At 49.7% G+C, this 20,365-nt stretch overlaps 1 protein-coding gene across 3 annotated transcripts in view; it reads left to right on the top strand.

The window, feature by feature from the left end:
• patj (PATJ crumbs cell polarity complex component) overlaps nucleotides 1-20,365 on the top strand; it is a 43,329-nt gene that overhangs the window by 5,874 nt on the left and 17,090 nt on the right. Inside the window, exons 10-30 of one of the 3 annotated variants that reach the window (XM_028011824.1) lie at nucleotides 79-167; nucleotides 278-407; nucleotides 1,168-1,296; nucleotides 3,029-3,090; nucleotides 3,167-3,223; nucleotides 3,292-3,426; nucleotides 3,726-3,911; nucleotides 4,091-4,159; nucleotides 4,230-4,391; nucleotides 7,467-7,673; nucleotides 9,321-9,389; nucleotides 11,458-11,565; nucleotides 13,276-13,524; nucleotides 13,599-13,686; nucleotides 13,778-13,841; nucleotides 14,935-14,988; nucleotides 15,055-15,126; nucleotides 15,205-15,382; nucleotides 15,448-15,558; nucleotides 16,201-16,260; nucleotides 16,946-17,045. In XM_028011824.1, coding sequence (XP_027867625.1) covers nucleotides 79-167; nucleotides 278-407; nucleotides 1,168-1,296; nucleotides 3,029-3,090; nucleotides 3,167-3,223; nucleotides 3,292-3,426; nucleotides 3,726-3,911; nucleotides 4,091-4,159; nucleotides 4,230-4,391; nucleotides 7,467-7,673; nucleotides 9,321-9,389; nucleotides 11,458-11,565; nucleotides 13,276-13,524; nucleotides 13,599-13,686; nucleotides 13,778-13,841; nucleotides 14,935-14,988; nucleotides 15,055-15,126; nucleotides 15,205-15,382; nucleotides 15,448-15,558; nucleotides 16,201-16,260; nucleotides 16,946-17,045 — 2,379 coding nt within the window. Of the gene's footprint in view, nucleotides 1-78; nucleotides 168-277; nucleotides 408-1,167; nucleotides 1,297-3,028; nucleotides 3,091-3,166; nucleotides 3,224-3,291; nucleotides 3,427-3,725; nucleotides 3,912-4,090; nucleotides 4,160-4,226; nucleotides 4,392-7,466; nucleotides 7,674-9,320; nucleotides 9,390-11,457; nucleotides 11,566-13,275; nucleotides 13,525-13,598; nucleotides 13,687-13,777; nucleotides 13,842-14,934; nucleotides 14,989-15,054; nucleotides 15,127-15,204; nucleotides 15,383-15,447; nucleotides 15,559-16,200; nucleotides 16,261-16,945; nucleotides 17,046-20,365 lie in introns of all 3 variants that reach the window. The other 2 variants (XM_028011823.1, XM_028011825.1) reach the window with 2 other exon arrangements.

The following is a 20,365-nucleotide window of genomic DNA, read 5'->3' as shown; positions in this document are numbered from 1 at the left end:
GAACCGGAACCGGTCCTGCAACCGGTCCTGGTCCAGATGAGAACAGGAAGCGCTCTGATGTCATCTTCCTGTGCTCAGATGCAGTGGGTGTGTTTGTGAAACACGTGGTTCCTGGCAGCGCCGCGGACCAGAGCGGAAACATCCGGGTCCATGACCGCCTCCTGGCTGTGAGTTCCTGACCGGTTCTGTTTGAGATGGATTCTGGTGGGGATGGTTCTTTGACCCATCAGAATCTTTGACCCATCAGGTTTCCCTCTCCGTCTTGTCTCTTCATCAGCTGGACGACATCAGTCTCCATGGAATGACCAACCAGGAGGTTCTGGAGGTGATGAAGCAGACGGGTCAGACTGTGGTTCTGACTCTGGTCCGGAAGAAAGCCCAAGGCCCGGAAAGATCCCTGGATAATGGTAGGAGGGCGTTCTGGGAAGTCCCGCCTCTAACGGGTCATGTGACTAACAGCTGAACCGCTGCGGTCGGTTCTGGTTCTGACGGGCCGCTGCGGTCGGTTCTAGGGTTAGTGATGGACGCCTGTCTTGAGAAAAATCACCATTCACATTCATAGTGACTATGAGCTAGACTGCTCTGGTTCTGGTTCTGCTCTGGTTCTGGTCGGGCGGACCTTATTAGAACCTTTGTCTGATGAATCTGTTCCTGGCTGTAATCTGCAGAATGTGCAGCTCTTTCTCCTCCTCTTCCTCCTGCAGTGTCTGCAGAGATTAATGTTTTGGGTTTTGGGTCGTTTGTTCTGGTCGGCGCCGACCAGTCCGGTCCAGTCAGCCCACGGACCGAGGAAGAGCTGTTATCTCCTGCTGTGTTCAGAGCTGCAGAGTTCTGCCGTTATCTGACCAGTAGCGCCGCTTCTGCATTCAGCGCCTCCGCTGGTCAGAGGTCAGAGGTCAGCGGAACGGTTCAGGTCCAGCTTAGGAACCGATACAGAGCCGACAGCAGAAAGTTCTGGAAGAACAAAAGATGTTTCTCAGTGTGAGTCCGTCGGCCTGATGGGACAGGTTCTGGTCATGTGACCTTCAGGTCGGTTCTGAGGTTCTAGCAGGTTTGGTTTCCTGGTTGGAACCAACTGATGAAAAAGGTTCCAGGTTGTTCCAGGTTGTTCCAGGCTGTTCCAGGCACCAGTAAGTCCTTCATGGTTTTCTGTCCTGTCTGTTTCAGTGGAGCGGGCCTCGACCAGGGGGTCTCAGAGGAGGAACCTGGAGGTCAAAGGTTGTTTGTCAGCATCTGGATCCATCGTGATGATGAAACAGGAAGTGACATATCCCAACGTGGCCCAACTGAACAGAGGTGAGACTGGGAGGATGCCCACAAAGCATGGCGTAGAATGAGGGGCCCCATAAAGGCCAATATTTGAACCCAGATATAAAATGCAACATTTGTTTATCAAAGCTGCAGAATTTGGTTTAATGGTTTCAACATAAATTCAAAGATTTTAAATTGTTTAACATTTAAATGTAAGATTTTAAGGAGCTGGCAAGTTTACTTTGTAAAAGTTCAAACAACAATCTTCATCGTTAGATTGTTTTGTTACCATAGCAACAATCTGATGCTGTGAGTTTGAGCCGTTTGTTCTCAAAAACAAATGAATAAACTGTAATTATAACTGATTGTTTTTGGTTTGGCCAGTTAATCTCTCTCTCTCCCAGATTAAATCCAACCCAGAAGCTGTTAGAGGTGCTGATGGTTTTAGCAGCAAGAGGGGCCCCTAGGTCAGATTCTGCCCCAGGCCTCATGCAGCCTTGGACCGGCCCTGCAGGATGAGTTCAATCTGCTGCACTGATGATGAGCAACAAACTGAGATTTAATTGAATGTTTCTAATGTTTCTTTAGCAGCTCTAACATTTCTGTCTGTTGAGTTTTTAAAACACAGAAACTGTTTTGGTTGCTGGAGTTTATGGGACGAGAGTTTCAGATATTTTCCACATGAACTCTTTAGTATGGGCAGCGTGTAGAGATGGAAATGCTGCATAATTCTTTGTTCACAAAGATAAATCATTCTCTTCGCTCCTCAAAGCTCCTCAGAAAGCCACTACAAGTTATTCCTGCGGTTCATTGAGCTGCACAACCAGAGCTAACACGGCGGTTTAACCTCTGACCTTGATCAAAACCTCTGGAAAGAAACTTGATTCCTCACAGGAAGTTGATGTAAATATCCATACAGGTCAGCCTGAGTCCAGTTTGAGTGAAAGGAGGCCTGAGATCTGAGCTGAGGTAAACTTCAGAGATAAAGCAGCAGCAGCAGCACAGAGGCGCCAACGGTGTGATTGGTCCGGCTTTAAATGCACAATCTATAAACCTACTTTCTATAAACTGATCTTTAAGGAATCAATCTGCTCGGCTAGTGAAAAGCTCAGAGCAACACAGACACTTTCAATCCGGCTTAATAATTCTTCTTATTTTTAGCCGGAAGAGCTTAATAAATGGAATTTAACAGAACAACATCCTGTTTGCAGGCCTCGGCCCCCCAACTCCACTCTGAGTTTCTCTTTCTGAATAGTGCGGCAGACGCCCGTCCCTCTGGGATGTATTGCTGCTCTGATTCAGCCCAACAGGAGCATTAATTCACTGGCTGGAAGCTGGTTAGCAATGCTAATTTAATCAGCCGGCTCTGACTAACACCTGGACCTGAGGAGAACGTCCCAGCGTTCCATCCCGGAGTCCGTCCGCTTCCTAATCTGCTTCCAGCCTGCAGACAGACTGTTGCTCTGCTGCTGAGCGCTCATCTGTCCTACTCTCGTCTCGGTCATTAAACTAACGCCGGCCAACACTTGCTGCTTACTGCGGCGCTTTCACTGCAGCAAGCGGGAACGCGGAACGCCATGTGGCCGTCTGTTCTTCTCTCCACCCGCCCAGAATTGGTTCTGGTTCCTCTGTGTGTTTAGATCATGCAGAGGTTCCGTCTGGTTCTGTCAGAGAACAATCGGAACCTCTCAGATGTTTTGGTCTGGGTCAAAGGTCACCATGCATTTCCAGTGTTCCTGCAGCAGAGCCTAGACTCAGCCTGCTCTGTGTGTTGCAGCGTCTGATGCAGAACTGCGGGCCAAGTGGGAGGCAGCTCTGGGACCTCAGTACCTCGTCCTGGTGAGTCCAGAACCCAGCAGCTGATCTGGTTCTGCTGCACGTTTGACTGTGCTTCCTTTTTCCGGTTTCCTGTCAGGTGGTGAACCTGGATCCTGTGATCCAAGACGATGCAGAGCTGCAGAAATCCTCCAAGGTGCAGCGTCGCATTCTGGCTGCCGGTCACGCAGCCGCAGCTCCTGCTGACCCTCTGTGTCTCTGCAGCTGCTGCCCATCCACATCCTGCGTCTGGGCGTGGAGCTGGACTCCTTCGACGGCCACCACTACGTCTCCTCTGTGGCCCCTGGGGGCCCCGTGGACAGACACGGCGTGCTGAGGCCTGAGGATGAACTGCTGGAGGTAAAACATCCCGCTTTCAGGATGAACTACTGACGGTTCTGAAGCTGCCCCGTTTATCCGTTCAGCGCCCGAACGCATCGCCAGTGGGAATGACGGAGTTCCACAAGGTTTTGGGACGGGAACGCTTCAGTTCTTCATCTAACCACCGGACCGGTACTGACCGGAGAAACATCCGCTTAGAACCGGGTCACACCTTTAAAGTCTGGACAGTTTTCAGACCCTGAGCGATGGAGCGGACGATCAGACCCGATTGACCCGACCCGACCTGCTGACCCAATTGACGGTTCTGTTCTGTGAAGGTCAACGGTGTCCAGCTGTACGGGAAGTCCCGGCGGGAAGCCGTGTCCTTCCTCAAAGAGGTTCCCCCTCCGTTCACTCTGGTTTGCTGCCGACTCCTGATCCCAGACCAGGAACCGGAACCGGAACCAGAACCAGAACCGTCTGTTCCACCACAACCAGCAGCAGAACATCGGAGCATCGAAGAGGTGAGAGAGTCCGGCCCTCGTTCCTCCCAGATGTTTTCCACTTTTCTCAAGTTGTACGGATCCAGATGGCGCCGATGCAGCTCAGGTCCAGAGAACTCCTGGTTCTGGTTCTGGAGATATGGGTCAGATCCTTCTGGACCCGGAGAACTAGGAGGTAATGATTTGTTTTTGCCTGTCAGATGGAGATGAAGCTGTCGTCGATGCTGCGCAGAGAGGAAGAGGAGGAAGAGGAGGAAGAGGAGGAGCAGGTACCGCCCTGAGGCAGTCAGTCTGATTCTGGACCCGAAGCCTGATCCAGTTGGTTCTGTCTGTCAGCAGCAGGGTTCTCCTGTGGAGGAGCTGACGAGGAGCGAGGACTCCAGCCTGGAGGAAGAGGAGGAGGATGAAGGCGAGCTGGCCCTGTGGGGTCCGGAGGTCAGCGAGGTGGAACTGCAGAAGGAGATGGACCGAGGCCTGGGCTTCAGCCTGCTGGACTACCAGGTGAGACCGGGCCCACGGCACCGCCGAGCCAGTCCTGCAGCATGAAGTCTTTCACCTGCATCTGTTGGAAAGGAATCGGTACCAACGGGGTCACGGTGGGGTCACGGTGCATCCATGCAGTACTGGATCCGGTTCCTCTCTGCTGTTCGCTCAGTTTCCTTCCAAACCTGTCAGTTTTAGTGAAACTCTGGAGGCTGAAGGTTCAGGAGGAGCTTCCGCTCCTCTTCCTCTCCTCTTCCTCCGCTCCCCTGACTCCTTTGTTTCTCCTCAGCTTCCCGTAGGAGGAGGCCCTGACTCCGCCGCTCTCCACCTGCAGCCGCCCTGCTGCGGCTAAAAATACCCACGCTTTCTTTTGCCAGCCTGAAACTTGGCATGGCAGCGGCTCGCTCTGCGCCGGCAGTGCCGCTGGGATTCACTGAACCGACTTCTGAATTCTGCTGGGGGGAGGAGGCGGGTTCTGGCGGGTCGGGTCGGGTCCCAACATCAGCACCGCTCTCAGAAGATTTGGAGAAAATCTGGAGAGGAACTGGTAGAAAACTTCTGAACCAAGTCTGGAAATTCCCAGAATAAAAACGTTCGACAAGATGGAGGGATGGATGATGGTTGGATGATGGATGGATGAGGGATGGATGATGGTTGAATGATGGATGGATGAGGGATGGATGATGGTTGAATGATGGATGGATGAGGGATGGATGATGGTTGGATGATGGATGAGGGTTGGATGAGGGATGGATGAGGGTTGGATGATGGATGGATGAGGGTTGGATGAGGGATGGATGATGGTTGGATGATGGTTGGATGATGGATGGATGAGGGATGGATGATGGTTGAGTGATGGATGGATGAGGTTTGGATGATGGTTGGATGATGGATGGATGAGGGTTGGATGATGGATGGATGAGGGTTGGATGATGGATAGATGATTGTTGGATGATGGATGGATGAGGGTTGGATGATGGATGGATGAGGGTTGGATGATGGTTGGATGATGGATGGATGAGGGTTGGATGATGGTTGAATGAGGGATGGATGAGGGTTGGATGAGGGATGGATGATGGTTGGATGATGGATGGATGAGGGATGGATGATGGTTGAGTGATGGATGGATGAGGTTTGGATGATGGATAGATGATGGTTGGATGATGGATGGATGAGGGTTGGATGATGGTTGGATGATGGATGGATGAGGGTTGGATGATGATTGGATGATGGAAGGATGAGGGTTGGATGATGGTTGGATGAGGGTTGGATGATGGATGGATGATGGATGGATGATGGATGGATGAGGGTTGGATGATGGATTGATGTGGGTTGGATGATGGTTGGATGATGGATGGACGATGGTTGGATGATGGATGGATGAGGGTTGGATGATGGTTGGATGATGGATGGATGAGGGTTGGATGATGGTTGGATGATGGATGGACGATGGTTGGATGATGGTTGGATGATGGATGGACGATGGTTGGATGATGGATGGATGAGGGTTGGATGATGGATGGATGAGGGTTGGATGATGGTTGGATGATGGATGGATGAGGGTTGGATGAGTTGCAGTGAAGCTGTGCAGCAGCTCCAGATGTTCTTCAGTCTAAAGTTTATAAAGATTTTCAGACATAAAATCACAAACGCTGTGAAATCCTTAAATTATTCAAAACAAAACCATCAGAAATAAAAATGTTTTGTTTGCTTTTTAAAAACAGAAATCAGAGCTGTGAGGGTGAAGGTCCAATCCGTCCAAAACCTCCGACTGATAAACGAATTTTAACACGTTCAGCCAGGAGACCCACAGAACCAGCAGAACTTTTAGTTACTACAGAACCAGCAGCAGAACCAGCAGCCTGGCCATGTGACGTTCTGCAGGTCAGCACAAGAACTTTACTACGATCCTAAAACCGACCAGCGGAGAGAACAGAACCGGAGGGACGACAGGATTTGTTCTGCATTCATACCAAACCAGAAACGGAGGATTTGTCCAGCAGGTCAAAGGTCGTTACAGTAAGAGAGCAGGTGAGACTAAAGCAGGAAGGATTTCCTCCAGAGCAGCTCGTCTGTCTGATCTTAGAAAAGTTTCTGTAATGAAACACAAACGGCCTCAACGTGAGTCGCACCTTGATGACGAGTCAAACGAGTCGCCTGGAGTTTTTCCTTCCATTCCACTAACAGGCAGAAGGATCCAGTTGATGTTCTGACTCGGGTTACTGGGAGCAAAAACCAGTTTCTGTCTTACTGGAGTCTAAAACCAGAGAGTTACTGGAGAGACCATCACTGATCAGGACAAACGGGACGACGTCCAACCCGTCCAGCTGATGGAGTTTAAATGAAAATACGACTGAATGTGATGACAGAAGTCTGAACAGTAAATATAGCAGAAAACAGGCTGAGTCCTGTAGGACCCAGAGCAGGCCTGAGGAACGCCTGATTAAAATCACAACTGCAGCAGAACCGGAGCCGATGAAGCAAACTGGGTTTCAGGTGGAGCTTTAATAGATTCATCCTGACGCAGTAGCTGACCTAAGGGCCCGACCCGGGGGCCTGACCTGGGGCCCGAAACAGGGGCCCGACCCGGGGGCCTCTAAGTAGTTTGTGTTCATTGGTTCCGAGGGTTGAGAATCGCAGCAGGAATTTTGGAACCAGACGGATTGTGATTGGTGGAACCAGACGAGGAGCTTTGCCTCGGTGTGGAGTGCTCTCCATCGTTTCTTCTTCTGCTCCTTTCTGCAGTAGAAACTCTGAAGCGCCCTCTGCTGGAGGGGAGGATGACTTGGTCCTGGTCTGGTTCCACTGAACTGTGACTAGTCACCATGGATACATGTTCTGTTCCAGCTGTAATTCAGAACCATAGAAGGCCACTTCCTGATCCATCCATGTTTCAGTTTGGACTTTAACTAGTCCTGTGTTCTGGTCTCTTTTAATTTAACGAGTTGAAAAGTTTTTGAACGGCTGGGTCGTTTTCAGTCTCCTGGAAACCATTTCAGCCCGACTTGAGGTCCGCCCGGGGGTGATTCTGTTCTTCAGGGTGTGAAAATATCCCGCCTCAGGATTAAACCCGTCTCATGTCCGACCCTGCAGGACCCGTTGGATCCTGGTCGCTGTGTGATGGTGATCCGCTCTCTGGTTCCTGGTGGGTCCGCGGAGCGTCATGGAGGTCTGCTTCCTGGAGACCAGCTGGTATCAGTTAATCACACCCAGTTGGACCTTCTCACCCTGACCGAGGCAGTGGAGGTGCTGAAGTCGGTACCACCTGGTACGGTCCGCCTGGGAGTCTGCAAACCCCTGGTAAGTCCAGACCTTCTGCTCTACAGGTCTACGTCCTACAGAGTCTCTTTAAACCTTGTGACTGGAAGGTGCTGGTGGATCCCAGCCTCCTGGACTCTCTGGGTTTTTATCCCAAGGTTCATTTCTTAATGTGTGGTTCTGGACTGATGGGCCGGGTCTTCAGTACTTTTAGAGTGTTGTCCAGGTCCTAAAATTGTCTTCAAACCTTTGGACTGTAGATCTGTAGACTATCCAGTAGGAGGTTTGGACTTTTCATAGATGTTGATCAGTGACGTCCGTGAGGCTCTGACTTAATCATAGTATAGACAAATATAAACTCCTGCATGTTATTGTTTACATGAGGAAAATTAGTGCATGAGGACAAAGCTGGAGGGCAAAAACACTTTTCCTTTACACGTCATCATAGCCGCGCTGCTGCAGTAGAATAACTGTTAACTCAATCGAACTTCAACATCTAGATATTATTAATTTCATGCTCCACAGCAAAGGGAAAAACCGTTAAAGTAAAACTCAAAACCACGTCTTTCTCGCTCTCTGTATCAGCGCAGCTGCGGGCAGACTCGTTGCCATAGCAACGGACAACAACGCCACAAAAACAAACACTGAAATATTTCCCACACAGAGAGCAGAACATTCAGTCTGTTGCAGTGGTTTGGTTTTAGGCTTAATGTTTATTTTGTGATTATTAATAAGTGATTGATGTGGTACGAGGAGAAAACTATAAATATATCGCTGCTCCACGGCTAGCTCGCTGGTTCTGTCTCTTACTCTGCAGTTGTGGAGTCACAATGTCTGGGATCATGAGCGCCCCCTGCCATGAGGCCAGAGAACTGCCTGCCTCACCTCCAATCTGTTCTCTGGGTTCTGATCGCTGCTCATCAGTTACACACACAGTTGGTGACAACAAACACTGAACATTATATACATAAGCTAAATTATGGAAAATCAGTTCATATATTAAATGTTTTTAACCATTTTATTGGCGACGTACCGACAGGAGGAGCATGCTCTCACCAAACAGCAGCCAGTTCAGTTAGTGAGAGGTTGATCAGTCCAGGTGAGGATCAGCTGCTGCTGCCTCACCTGCTGCGCTTCTGAGTATTTGAATGGGAAAATGCGAAAATTCAGCGATTTTGAAGAAAAAATAATCAGAAAAATAGGTACTTTATAGTACAAACCACAGGGTGAAAATAGCAATAAATGATTTTATCTTTATACATTATTTTTCCATGATGACATGATGACTCTGCTTTCCCTGACTGCACGTTACTGATGTTGATATTGCTTGACAGAAAAATTATCTTCATCCAACAAGGCTGGATTTTCAGCCAGCCTGGATGTTAGCCTGAACGGACGTTTTAGTTTTAGGTCAGAATTTAATCCAGACTAAATGTTGAGTTCTGGACCTTCAGATCTTTTGGGCATGAAGCTTTGTGGAGCTTCCTGTTGACGAAGCAGAGTAGATCTGGACGCGGTTGATTGATGGTTTCTTGGGTTTCCTGAAGCTAGTCCTGTTCACAGGTTGTTGAGTTCAGAACATGTTTCCTCTCTGGTTCAGAACCTGCTGAACACAGAATCCTTTTGGCTCTGGCTGAACCTGAGCTGCTATTTCCAGCTTCCTGGTCGACCCGTTTCCTGTTTCTGCAGGTGGAAGCAGCCGATCCCAGCAGAGAGAACATGATCCAAGATTCTGCTGGAGGCGACCCGCTTCCAGAGGTAAGCACCGTGTTCCTGATGCTCTGCAGCTTACGGATCAGAACCAGACGTCTAAACGGAGTGGATGAGATCTGGTGATGATGTCATGACTTTAAAAGCTTCTGATTGGTTATTCCATAACAGTTAAACTCCTCAAATTCTGCTTCCTGCTGTGACGTCGTGGAATCATTTGAAGGAATCAGGATTTGAACAGAGATGGCCAGCAGTACCGCTCACAAACATCATTTAAGCAGAACTGAAATGATTATTGAAATTATCTGCAAATAATTTAGCAATCAATGAATTGATAATTGGAGTACACAGACTCTATACAGTCAGAGCAAAAACAAAACTGTACATGTAAACATTTTGCATTTAGGTTAACAACCTTTCTTAGTCTAAAGCTGTTCAACTCAAATTCCTCTGGTGATAGTTTTAGCTTCACCTGCTTCACATTATGGCAAAATCTATTGATCAGCTCTTCATCCAGATATTAATCAGCTAATTATGTTGCTGCATTTCAGCCAATAAAATGTTAATTTCTTTCTCCTAGAGATTAAGTGAATTATTTAAATATTTATGATGGGAAAAATCTGCAGAATCACCCAATTTTTAAAATTCCATTAATCAAAATAATATTTGTTCAGTTATAATTTTAACCTTTAGTTTCTGTAATGAGGTGCTGCAGGCCCTTCAGGCGCTGCAGGCGCTGCAGGATTTGTGGCTTCCAGACGAGCTCTAACATGCGTCTCGTGTCAGACCAACATGTTTCACCGCCGCCTCCTGCTGCGGCCATGTTGGAACAGGAAGTCGGCCTGCAGTTCTAACTGGGGGTTTGCTGGTTTTCCCAGTTCCCAGTGGGGTGTTCCAGTAGATCTCAGACTGGGAAGTGTCTCTCCCAGTCCAGTGCAGCAGCTGAAGCCTCAGTAATCACTCTGAGAGCTCCCTCTTTGTTCTGACTGTCGTCCTGCTTCCCTTCACTTCATCATCCTCTTCCTCCCCCCTTCATCTTCTCCTCTCTTTCACCTTCCTCTCCTCTGCTGACTCAGCGCCATGGCTCGATGCTATAAAGTGCTCCATCAGCTCAACCCGCAGCATCTTTCTTTAAGTGAGGCGGCCGGAGGGAGGAGGACGGGGGGTTGCTGTGAGGACATGCACCCCCCCCGGTGTCAGTACATAGAGTCCTGCAGTACTCTGTTACTGCAGTGCTGCTGCTCTGCTTCCCTCTGCTCCTTCTCAGCTCCTGATGCACAAAGCAAATAACAGAAATGACCTGCTGGCAGAACCAGGTCGCCCAGCAGGGGGAGCAGTTTCCCAGCCACAGCCGGTCCGAGGACACGTTGACCTCAGAGCCTCTGGATGGTTGTCAGCAACATTTTTCACTAATTAAAATGAAAATGCTTCCCTACGGTTTGTTAATCAGAACACTGCAGTAGCCTCTCTCTGCCAGCAGGGGGCAGACAGGAGCTTCACTGGGAGAGACGACTTTAAAATACTGATGGAGCAACCGTTCTGGTTCTGGTCGTGGTCCAGGTTCTGCTCTACATCCAGAACCAGAACCTCATTTTACTTCTTTGCATCCAGATCTGGAACAAACTTCCAGAAAACTGCTAACCAGCCGAAACCCTGAGCTGCCGTTTGAAGAAAGGGACCAAAAACGGCCAATCAGAACCAGGAGGCGGGACTTAGTGCTGTCAGTCATCCTCATGTATGTGCTGCTAAATGTGCTAATGGAGGAGAAACGACTTCCTGTTGATACACCATCATCAGTGGCTATGCTAACTAGCTTAGCATTCAGGGCAGGCTCTGCTAAGGGGGAGAAGCTGCAGCCTAGCAGAGCACAGAGGCATGATTGACAGCACTAAGACCCTCCTCCTCTCTCCGGTTTGCTGTTTCCAGTAAGCACTGGGTGAAGGAGAGGAAATCCATCCTGCTCAGAGTTTACTTTGACTGGACCACTGATCCACATATTTGAGTATTGATCATCTACATGATTTCATTGATCAGTTGTGATTGTTTCATAACACAGAAATCATAAACATTGTCTGGGTTTTCCAGATGATCCAAAAGTCTCGCTGGTTTTTCTCAGGTGAATTTTCTGAACTCTGGATCCAAACAAGCATCAGAACTTTTCCCTCATGTGGACGGGAGCAGAGGGAGCGATCAGCGCGGAACCGAGACAAAATGGACCTCATCAGCGCTTATTGCTCCGTTTGCAACATTTAATTAATGCAGTTTGTCAGAAAATGATTTTATCTCCTAAAAACAGAAAAGAATTGAAAATGTCTTCAGTTTAGTCAGAAGATTTGATTAGAAAAAACCTTCAGCTGCGCAAAATAACAAAAACAGAGAAACGACTTAAAACGGGTTCTGGTTCTGACTTCGTTCATATATCTAAAATCACAGATTATTAATGGAGCAGATCAACATTTTATTCACTTATTTAGTGTAGAAAAGTTGATGTGAACACCAGAACCAGAACCGGAGCTGTTCTGATCCCTGCCAGGCCTCTTCCTCCTCTTCCTCCTTATTTCCTGTTTTACATGCTCCTCATTCAGCTGAAGTCGTTTCACGGCTCACGGCTCCTTGATGTCTCTCCATAAAGTTCTGCGGGTTGGTTCTGACCCGTCTCTGTGGATCGTTGTGTCAGGCTGACCAGAGAGGGACCCCGCTCTGCCGCCGTGCCTCATTAACTCCTGGAGGTCGCAGCGGGGGGCGGAGCCTGCACCGGCAAACGCTGCTGCAGTAATCTGATTACTCTGTGAGAGGGGGCGGAGCCAGGGCAGAGTCTGACTGGTTCTGGACCGGTTCCAGGGTTCAGATGGAGTTCAGTTGGAGCGGCCCGGTCCACTTCAGCACGTTGTTGCATTCTGGGTCAGAACCCTCCTGGAAACACTGGGGACCCATCAGAACCGCTGGACCCCCCCAGCGGTTCTGATGGGTCCATTTGGACCCATCCTCCAGCACCTACATGAGTCGGTTTTAATCATCCCGACCTCTGCAGGACCCTCTGAGTGTGTGCATCATCTTCCTCCTGGCTGTAAACGGGCCGGGCCGGGCCGGGCCGTCGTCATCTCATCGTCTAATGGGAGGATATTAAACGCCGCATCTTTAAATCTTCAGGATGTGAGGCCAGCAGTCATCAGTCTGCAGAGCGCTAGCCGCCGTCTGCTCCTCACCTCCATTACGGCCGGACTGGGCCCGCTTCCCGGGCCGGGCCCGCTTCCCCGGTCCAAATGAGGCGGCAGAGTCCTTGAGGACGAGGCGGCGGGGAATTAGCCTAAGTGTTGCCATTAATATTTCCTGGAGGGAGCAGGAGAATCCCTCAGGATGTGCTGAGGAGGCGCTCTGGGTCGAACCGGGCCCGGCGCCAAGTTCTGATGTCCAGAGGAGTTCAGCAGAACTTTCTCTGTCCTCACACTCCCTCAGAATCAGAACCAGAGTTTCCCTCTGCTGTTCTACTCAAACCTGTGAAAAGTATTCACTCCCTGACCCGGTTCTACGGTTCTGATCCGTTTAAATCTGCCACATCAAACAGAAGCTAATGGAGAACGGTTCAGGATACAACGTTCTCATGGTTCTGTTTTCAGAACCAGCCGGACATGCCTGTAGATGACCTTTGACCCTCTCTGCTCTGCACTTTAACTAGGACATTTCTTTGAGCCAATCAGAAAGCTGCTGGTGGATTGGGTCAGGGTTAGGATTAGGCCCGGTTCTGATGACTGGATTTTCTCCTTCAGGAGGTTCTGCTGGACCAGAACATCTTGGTTCCCTGACAGACCATCACACCACCTCCACTGTGTCTGGCTGCTGGGAGGATGCTCTGGTTCTGTTAGTTCTGATGGATCTGGACCAGAACCGCTCAGCAGGTCCAGTTTGATCTCTAATCACTGATTGATTGTTTCAGGGTCCCAGTGAAAACTCGGAGCTTCCAGATGATTCCTGTCAGGAGGAACCGGAGCTGATCCTGGACGGAGGTCTGCCTCGCTACACCTCCTCTCTGACCTCTGACCTCCTGCCAGCGGAGGAGGGCCTGGAGATGGCTGTGGATGAAGAGGAGGATGAAGAGGAGAGGAGCTCGCTGCCCAGGAAGCCTCCTCCATCCTGGGAGGACTGGAAGCTGTGGTTTGCTGGCCGAGCAGGAGGTCCACAGGAGGTCGGTTCTGTTTGGTTCTGTCTGGTTCTGGACTTTGTGAGGCGTCTATAACCTGAGGAAGGTTCTGCTTCCAGCTGCAGGTGAGGAGAGACTCTCAGGATGACGAAGAGCTGCAGAAGTCCGACCTGGAGAGCATCTCATCTGTTGGGAAACTGATCCTGGGTGAGGAGCCGCTCCGCCTCTTAGAACTTCGCTCCGCCTCTTAGAACTTCGCTCCGCCTCTTGGGTTTGACTCTCCCTCCTCTTCCTGCAGGTCTGCCTGACTCCAGGGACGGCGAGGCCGAGTCCGATCTCACTCTGACCGACACCGACACCGAGTCAGTACCGCCTTGATCCGTCCTTCTCTCAGAACCACATTGATCCTTGTATCTCCTGGTTCTGGTTCCTGACCGGTTTTGGACCAGCAGCTCCAGAGATCAGTAAAGACTGGAAGTGAAGACAGGAAGCAGCTTTTCTGTTTCCTGTCTGAACAGGAAGTCCTCTACTCTGAGTCCAGAACTTAAACCCAGTTCCTCAGAACCGCTTGGCCCGGTTCAGTGGTTCTGAACCTTGCCCTGCAATTATGGACCACAAACTGCTGATGTCATCAGGCAGAAGAACAGAGCCTTGAGGAACACCACAACTCACCGATGTTCAGATTAATTTTCACCAACAGCTGATGCCAATCAGCTGCTGTGCTGTGGTGGCGCAGCGGGTTAGCACGCCTCACATTTGGAGGCCTTAGGCCCGCGGACGTCGCAGGTTCGACTCCCCGTCCCGACGACCTCTGTCGCATGTCCTCCTTCAAAAAATGGCGCCGGCTCAGCTGGCTGCCTGCAGACGCAGCTCCTGTCGTTTGCTGTAACTGCGAAATAATTTCCCTGGTGGGATGAATAAAGTAAAAATTATTATTATTATAATTATTATTATTTTGCACATCTGAGTTATCTGTTCTCCGGATTATCATCAGATTATCATCAGATTATCTGGTGTCATGTTTTAATCTGAACATCAACTAAAATAGTTTAAATGAGAGAAGAACAACATCCTTTGTTCTGGATAATGTGAAGTAATCATAAGAATCACCTGAAGTCATCAGATGATCCGGTTCTGTTGGGTCAGAACCGGACCTCAACGAGCCAGACCTTTAAATCTGGCCGAGGTGGTTCCTCAGGCAGTCCGGTCCGGGTCACAGGACGGGTCAGACTCTACCTGGGCTGATTCTCTGTCCTCTGGCTCCCCCTGCTGGTTAAACCAAGCAATATCCTGCAGAGTCACTGGTTCTGCTCTGGTTCTGCTCCGGTTTAATGTTGAAGGAGTTTCAGAACTGCTGCAGTAGAACTGGGCCGGCCAGTTCTGATCCAGTTTCATTACACAGATTGGCGTTTAACCGATCAGAACCAGAACCTGACAGGTTCTCCTCCCCTGCAGGTCCGTCAGGATGGTCGCCTCCGGCAGCAGGAAGAGGCGGAGCCAAGGCCGCAGGTATGGCAGCTGCTGATTGGCTGATTCCAGGAAGCTTCAGATTAACAGCTGAACTGGTTTCCATAGAAACCTGCCGGAGAGGGAGGAGGGGGAGGGGGAGGAGACGCCCGCCTTCAGCCACTGGGGGGCGCCACGCAGGTAGGACACACCACCAGAACCTGCTGAACTGGGTTCTCCGTATCAGTCCTGACCCGGTTCTGGCCCGGTTCTCCTCAGGGTGGTGGTGTGGCCTGAGGACGGCCAGTCTCTGGGCCTCAGCATCGTGGGCGGGCGCCACGTCATCAAGCGTCTGAAGAACGGCGAGGAGCTGAAGGGAATCTTCATCAAGCAGGTTCTGGCTGGCAGCCCGGCCGCCCGGACCCGCTGCCTGAAGACCGGAGACAAGATCCTGGAGGTAGGGCTCTGGTTCTGGTTCCGGTTCTGGTTCCAGTCCTGGTCCTAACTCTGGTTCCTCCTCAGGTGTCCGGTGTGGACCTGCGAGCGGCGAGTCATGAGGAGGCGGTGAGCGTCATCAAGTCCGCTCCGAGTCCGGTCATCTTCATCGTCCAGAGCCTGTCGGCGATGCCGCGGGTAAACGTGTCACACCAGAACTTTTCGGGTCTGGGTCAGAAATTATCCAAAAATCAGAAAATGAATCTAGGTTTGAAGGCTGACGAATGAATTCTTCTGCTTTGGACTCGGCCTTGGTGGAGAGACTCGGCTTAGCTGCCGTTTGCAATTCAATGACTTGGAAATCTTGGGAATTTATGCAATTATTAAAATGAAATTTATGAAAATTTTATCTGGAAAAGTTATAAAATAAAACAGTTGGAACCCTGCCATATGCTAATGCTAACTAAATATTGTCACTGATGTCACACTAACAAAATTTAGCATGTTAAAGTTAGCATGCTAACATTGATTTTAGCTTGGTAACGCATAATAACAGTAGTAGGAGTCCTAACAGTAATTCTACTGCTACTAATAGCCACTGTGCAGCCCATAAATATTAATACTAAACACACCAGGCTAATGCTATCATGCTAACAGTAACCGCACCCTGCTAATGTTACCATGCTAACGGTAACCGCATCATGCTAATGATATTGTGCAATGCTAACAATAGCCACAGGATAAGATCCCTCGCTGCTGTTCTGATGAGTTCTGGTTCTGTTTATGCTGAGTTCTGTGGTGACAGTTTCTGACCTGGTTCTGTTTGTTTTTGTGGTGCAGCCGGTGTCGCTAACAGCTTCCAGCTCCAGCAAACACAAAGCCAAGCGGACCGATCCTCTGGTAAGGACCGAGCCTCAGAAAGACGCCCCTGCAGCAGGCCGGGTTTCCTGGACAGGAACACCCACATGTAGAAACACGGCTAATGCAGGATGTTTGTTCCTCATCCTGGATCTTTGTTCTGCTAGAATCAGCATGGTGGTACCGCTGACCCAGTTACCTGGTTCTGCTGCCAACCAGCAGGTTCTGTTTTATTTCCCCCAAATGGCTTTAGTCGTACTATTGTTATAAACACGTCAATAAATGAAACTCTTGTTTCTGGAAAGCGCCACCTGGTGGATAAAATCACGCAAACAGTGAAATTATGACGTTTTTCAGTTGGGTCGGGTTCTTCAGCCTCAGCAGAACTTCTGTGCAGCAGTTTTACTCCGTCGGTGCTGTGAGTCCAGTCGGGTTCTGCAGAGATCTGCCGGTCGGTACCAGCACTCAAAGCAGAATTCGGGTCACAACTGGCAGCCTCATTCTGCAGAAGTTCTGATCTAGGCTTCATTTCTGCCCGGGTCACAACCGGCTCGGGTCCAGAAAGAGCTCCAGAGAGCCTGGAGAACCGCCAGTCCAGAACCCTGCAGGAGGTCCGGATCAGAAAGAAGCTGGATCAGAACTTTCTGTTTGTTCTGTACCTCACTTCCTGTATGGAGGTCAGGTGGACCTCTCGACCAATCACACATGTCCCTGTCCCCCCCCACAGGTACCTGAGGCAGCCCTGCCCCCCCTCAGAGAGCCCCCACCCTACAGACCTCCCAGCCAATCAGAGCAGGAGCTGACTGCTCACCTGCAGAAGGTCAAAGGTGAGAAACACGACCAGCTCTGGTGCTGTGGCACTGACTAGGACAACCGGGCCAGACGGGTTCTGGTGTAAATGTTGGTTCTGTTGGGATTGCATAGAGATCCGGTTCTGGTTCCGAGTTGGATCATGGAGGACATCGGGACCGGGATTCCGTCTTTGGATGTCTCGGTCCAAGTGTCTCCGATTCTTTTCATAGTCTGTCTTCCAAGACTGGTGTGACCTTTGACCTGCTTTCTGGGACTCGTGTGAGTGTTAACCTGTTTGTGTCTTCCAGGACTCGTATGAGCCAGCGGTCCTTCCGTCCGGTCCCTAGTCGTCGTTCAGGAGGCGACGTTTCTGCTAGTCGAGTGTTTCGCCTTTCCTCCCTGTCTGTGCTCCGGTCTTGGTGCGCTTGGTTTCGGTTCGGGGCGTCTGAGCCGGGTGGGCGGGGCTGTGGGCTCTGTGGTTTTCTGGCTGCTGAGTGAGATTGTTTTGATGCAAGCAGCTGATTTGCTGCTGGTTTTAATGGGAGCAGTTGGTCTCCTTGCTGGTTTTACTGGGATGGGGTTGCTGCTGGAATCTGATGCTTCCCTCTGGGATTGATTTCTTCTGTCTGCTGATCTTCATCAAGGTTCTTCCTACTTGCTGCCACTGATGCTCCATCCGAACTGATTCTACATCTTAAATCTAGTAAACGGGTCAGAACCTGATTTTCTGACCCGCTTTGGTTCTGAATGGTTTCTGAGGATTGGATCTAAAACTTGTTAATAAAGTTCAGATTAAATTTGATGCGTCTTCAGATTCATTCAGGCACAGACAGAATACTGTGTTCAGACGGGTTTCTGACCCGGTTGGTGAGGGAAGTCCTGGTTCTGGTCTGCTGTTTGGACCAGAGGATTGAAGGTATTAAAATCAGAATGAATCCCCGGATCGACTCTGTGTATTTTGGTTCTGCTGGGTTTATCACGTCCAACACCAACATTCTCCTGTGGGGGGCAGAAAGGGGAGGGGGGGCATACAGAAAGGGGAGGGGGGGCAGAAAGGGGAGGGGTGTGTGATGCAGAGCTGCTCTCCTCCACAGCAGCTCAGCTGACTCACACTATCGGATCGTTTTCTGGTGATCTGCGTGTTGCAGCCGACCCGACGAGGAGACTAGACGTTAGTTCTGCTCCACACACTCTGACACACACTCTGACACACACTCACTCACTGTCGCTTCCCCCGTGGATTTATGTTGGAGTGTGAGGACTGGAGCATGGACGATGCTGCCGCCGGGTTAGTGAGCGCTCTCTCTCTCTCTCTCTCTCTGTTCTGGCGCTTTCTGTGTGAGAGGTCACCTTTCCTGCTGCTGCAGCAGAACCAGCAGCAGAACCGGGTTGGGACGCTGCCGTGTCCCTGCTTGCTGCTGCTGATTAGCTGCTGCGGCTCAGGTTCTGCTGCAGGAGGAGAGTGGATCTGTTGGCTGCTGCTGGAGAACTTCAGAGCAGAACCGGGTTGCTGCAGCAGAACCGCTTCAGAACATTCTGATGCATCTTGAGGAAGACTCTAAATCGGATCCATGAGTTCAGAAAAGCTAAAGATGCTCTCTCTGCAGCTTCACAGCTGGCCACTTTATTAGGTACAGCTTGTAGGTGGAGCCCGTTTCACCTCCAGAACCACCTGAGTTCTTCTGGGTCTGGATCCAACAAGCTGTCAGAACCGTTCCCCAGAGATTCTGGTGCAGGAGCTCTGAAGGTGGTCAGCGGGGGTCAGATGAGGCTCAGGTGGTTCCAATGGGTCCAAAGCGAGCTAAGACATTATCTCCTTCAGCATGATACCACCTCCACCAGGTTCTGACCCGTCTATGTGGAGCAACCTGTTCTGGTCCAGTTCTGGTGGATCTGTTTCTGTTTGCAGACAGTAGTGTGGTCTCCAACTCAATAAATACGGGCTGCCGTTCGGAAAATCAAAAATGAAACGGAATCATTTTTCAATTTCACTCGTTTTCCCCATTTAATTAGCAAGCTAACTATACAGCGTTAGCTTTAGCTGACTGAATACTTAGCCTGCTATTTAGATTGAAGCTAAGTGTTTAGCTTCAGGACTAACTTGGTAACTAAGCTTTGCTGAAGATGTATGACTGTGAAACTGAATGCTATCTGGAACTCCAGTAATGACGATATGTTCTGCTAAGTAATGAGCTAACTCACCGACTTGTTCCATGTTTGATGTGGTTTAACATTCAGTCCTGCTGATAAATCACCTTTTATAAAGTTTAACAACCAGAGGTACCAAAATAATGCACTCAAGAATATTTTAATTAAATAAAATGTAAAATGTTAAGTAAATAAAAGTAAAAGTTAACTTATTAAAATTTTACTTTAAAAGTTAGGTACTTTTAGTGAGCAGGAGAAAGATTCCAAACTAGTTGCACTAGTTTAGCTGCTGTGCAGAATCGGTCCTGCTAGTGGCGCCCCCTAGAGTGCGGGCGCCTTGGCATCTTCTGATCAGGAAAGCTGCTGGAACCTCACCTGGACTCCTGGACTCCTGGACACCTGGAGATGTGAAGTCCTGCTGGCCGTCCTGCTGCATGGCAGGGACAGCAGTTGGATCGGAGCCACAGGTTGGACCACAACCGGTCCTCTGCAGGTGGAGCTGCATCCTGATGGTGCTGGAAGGGTGGGGGTCAGCAGATCACCGTCTCGTCCTCCCTGTGTGTGTGTGAGTTTATTTCTAATACTTTGTGGGGACCCACACTGTTTTTGGGTCAGGGGTCAGATTTAGGACTTTGGTGTGAACTGAGTTTTGGTTAGGGTAAGGGCAGTGACCCCAAAGTGTGGGGCGCGGCCCCTAGGGGGGCGCAGGAAGCAGTATGGCTGAATGGAAAAACCAAACAGTTACAACAAAGTGTTTCACTGTAAAGATGGTTTGTATTTTGTTTTGTTACAACCTGAAGTGTGAAATAAACTTCAGTGCAGTTTGAAAACTAAATGTTTGTTTAGGTTTGTCTGGTTGAACCATGTTGATTTTTTTTTTTCTTCTTTTTCGGGGGGATTTTATTGTAATCCATAGGGGGGCCAGAAAATCTTTGGGAACCACTGAGTTAATGTAAGAAATGACTGGAAGTCAATTAAACGTCCCCACAAAGATGGTCACGCAAACGTGTGTGTGTGTGTGTGTGTGTGGGTGTGTGTGTGTGTGTGTGTGAAACTGTGGTTTGTTTCTAGCTGATGAAGCAGCTCAGCTCAGTTAGTATGAAGATTCATCATCACCATCATTATTGATTGATTGATTGATTGACCCAGAGTGAGCAGTGCTCAGCTGTCCTCCAGCAGCAGGCGGATCAGGAACCTCAGAGGTCCT

The sequence above is a fragment of the Xiphophorus couchianus genome, unplaced genomic scaffold (genome assembly GCF_001444195.1).
Source record: "Xiphophorus couchianus unplaced genomic scaffold, X_couchianus-1.0 Scaffold1000102, whole genome shotgun sequence".
Classification (NCBI taxonomy): domain Eukaryota; kingdom Metazoa; phylum Chordata; class Actinopteri; order Cyprinodontiformes; family Poeciliidae; genus Xiphophorus; species Xiphophorus couchianus.
This window is presented reverse-complemented; position numbering and strand designations above follow the sequence as displayed.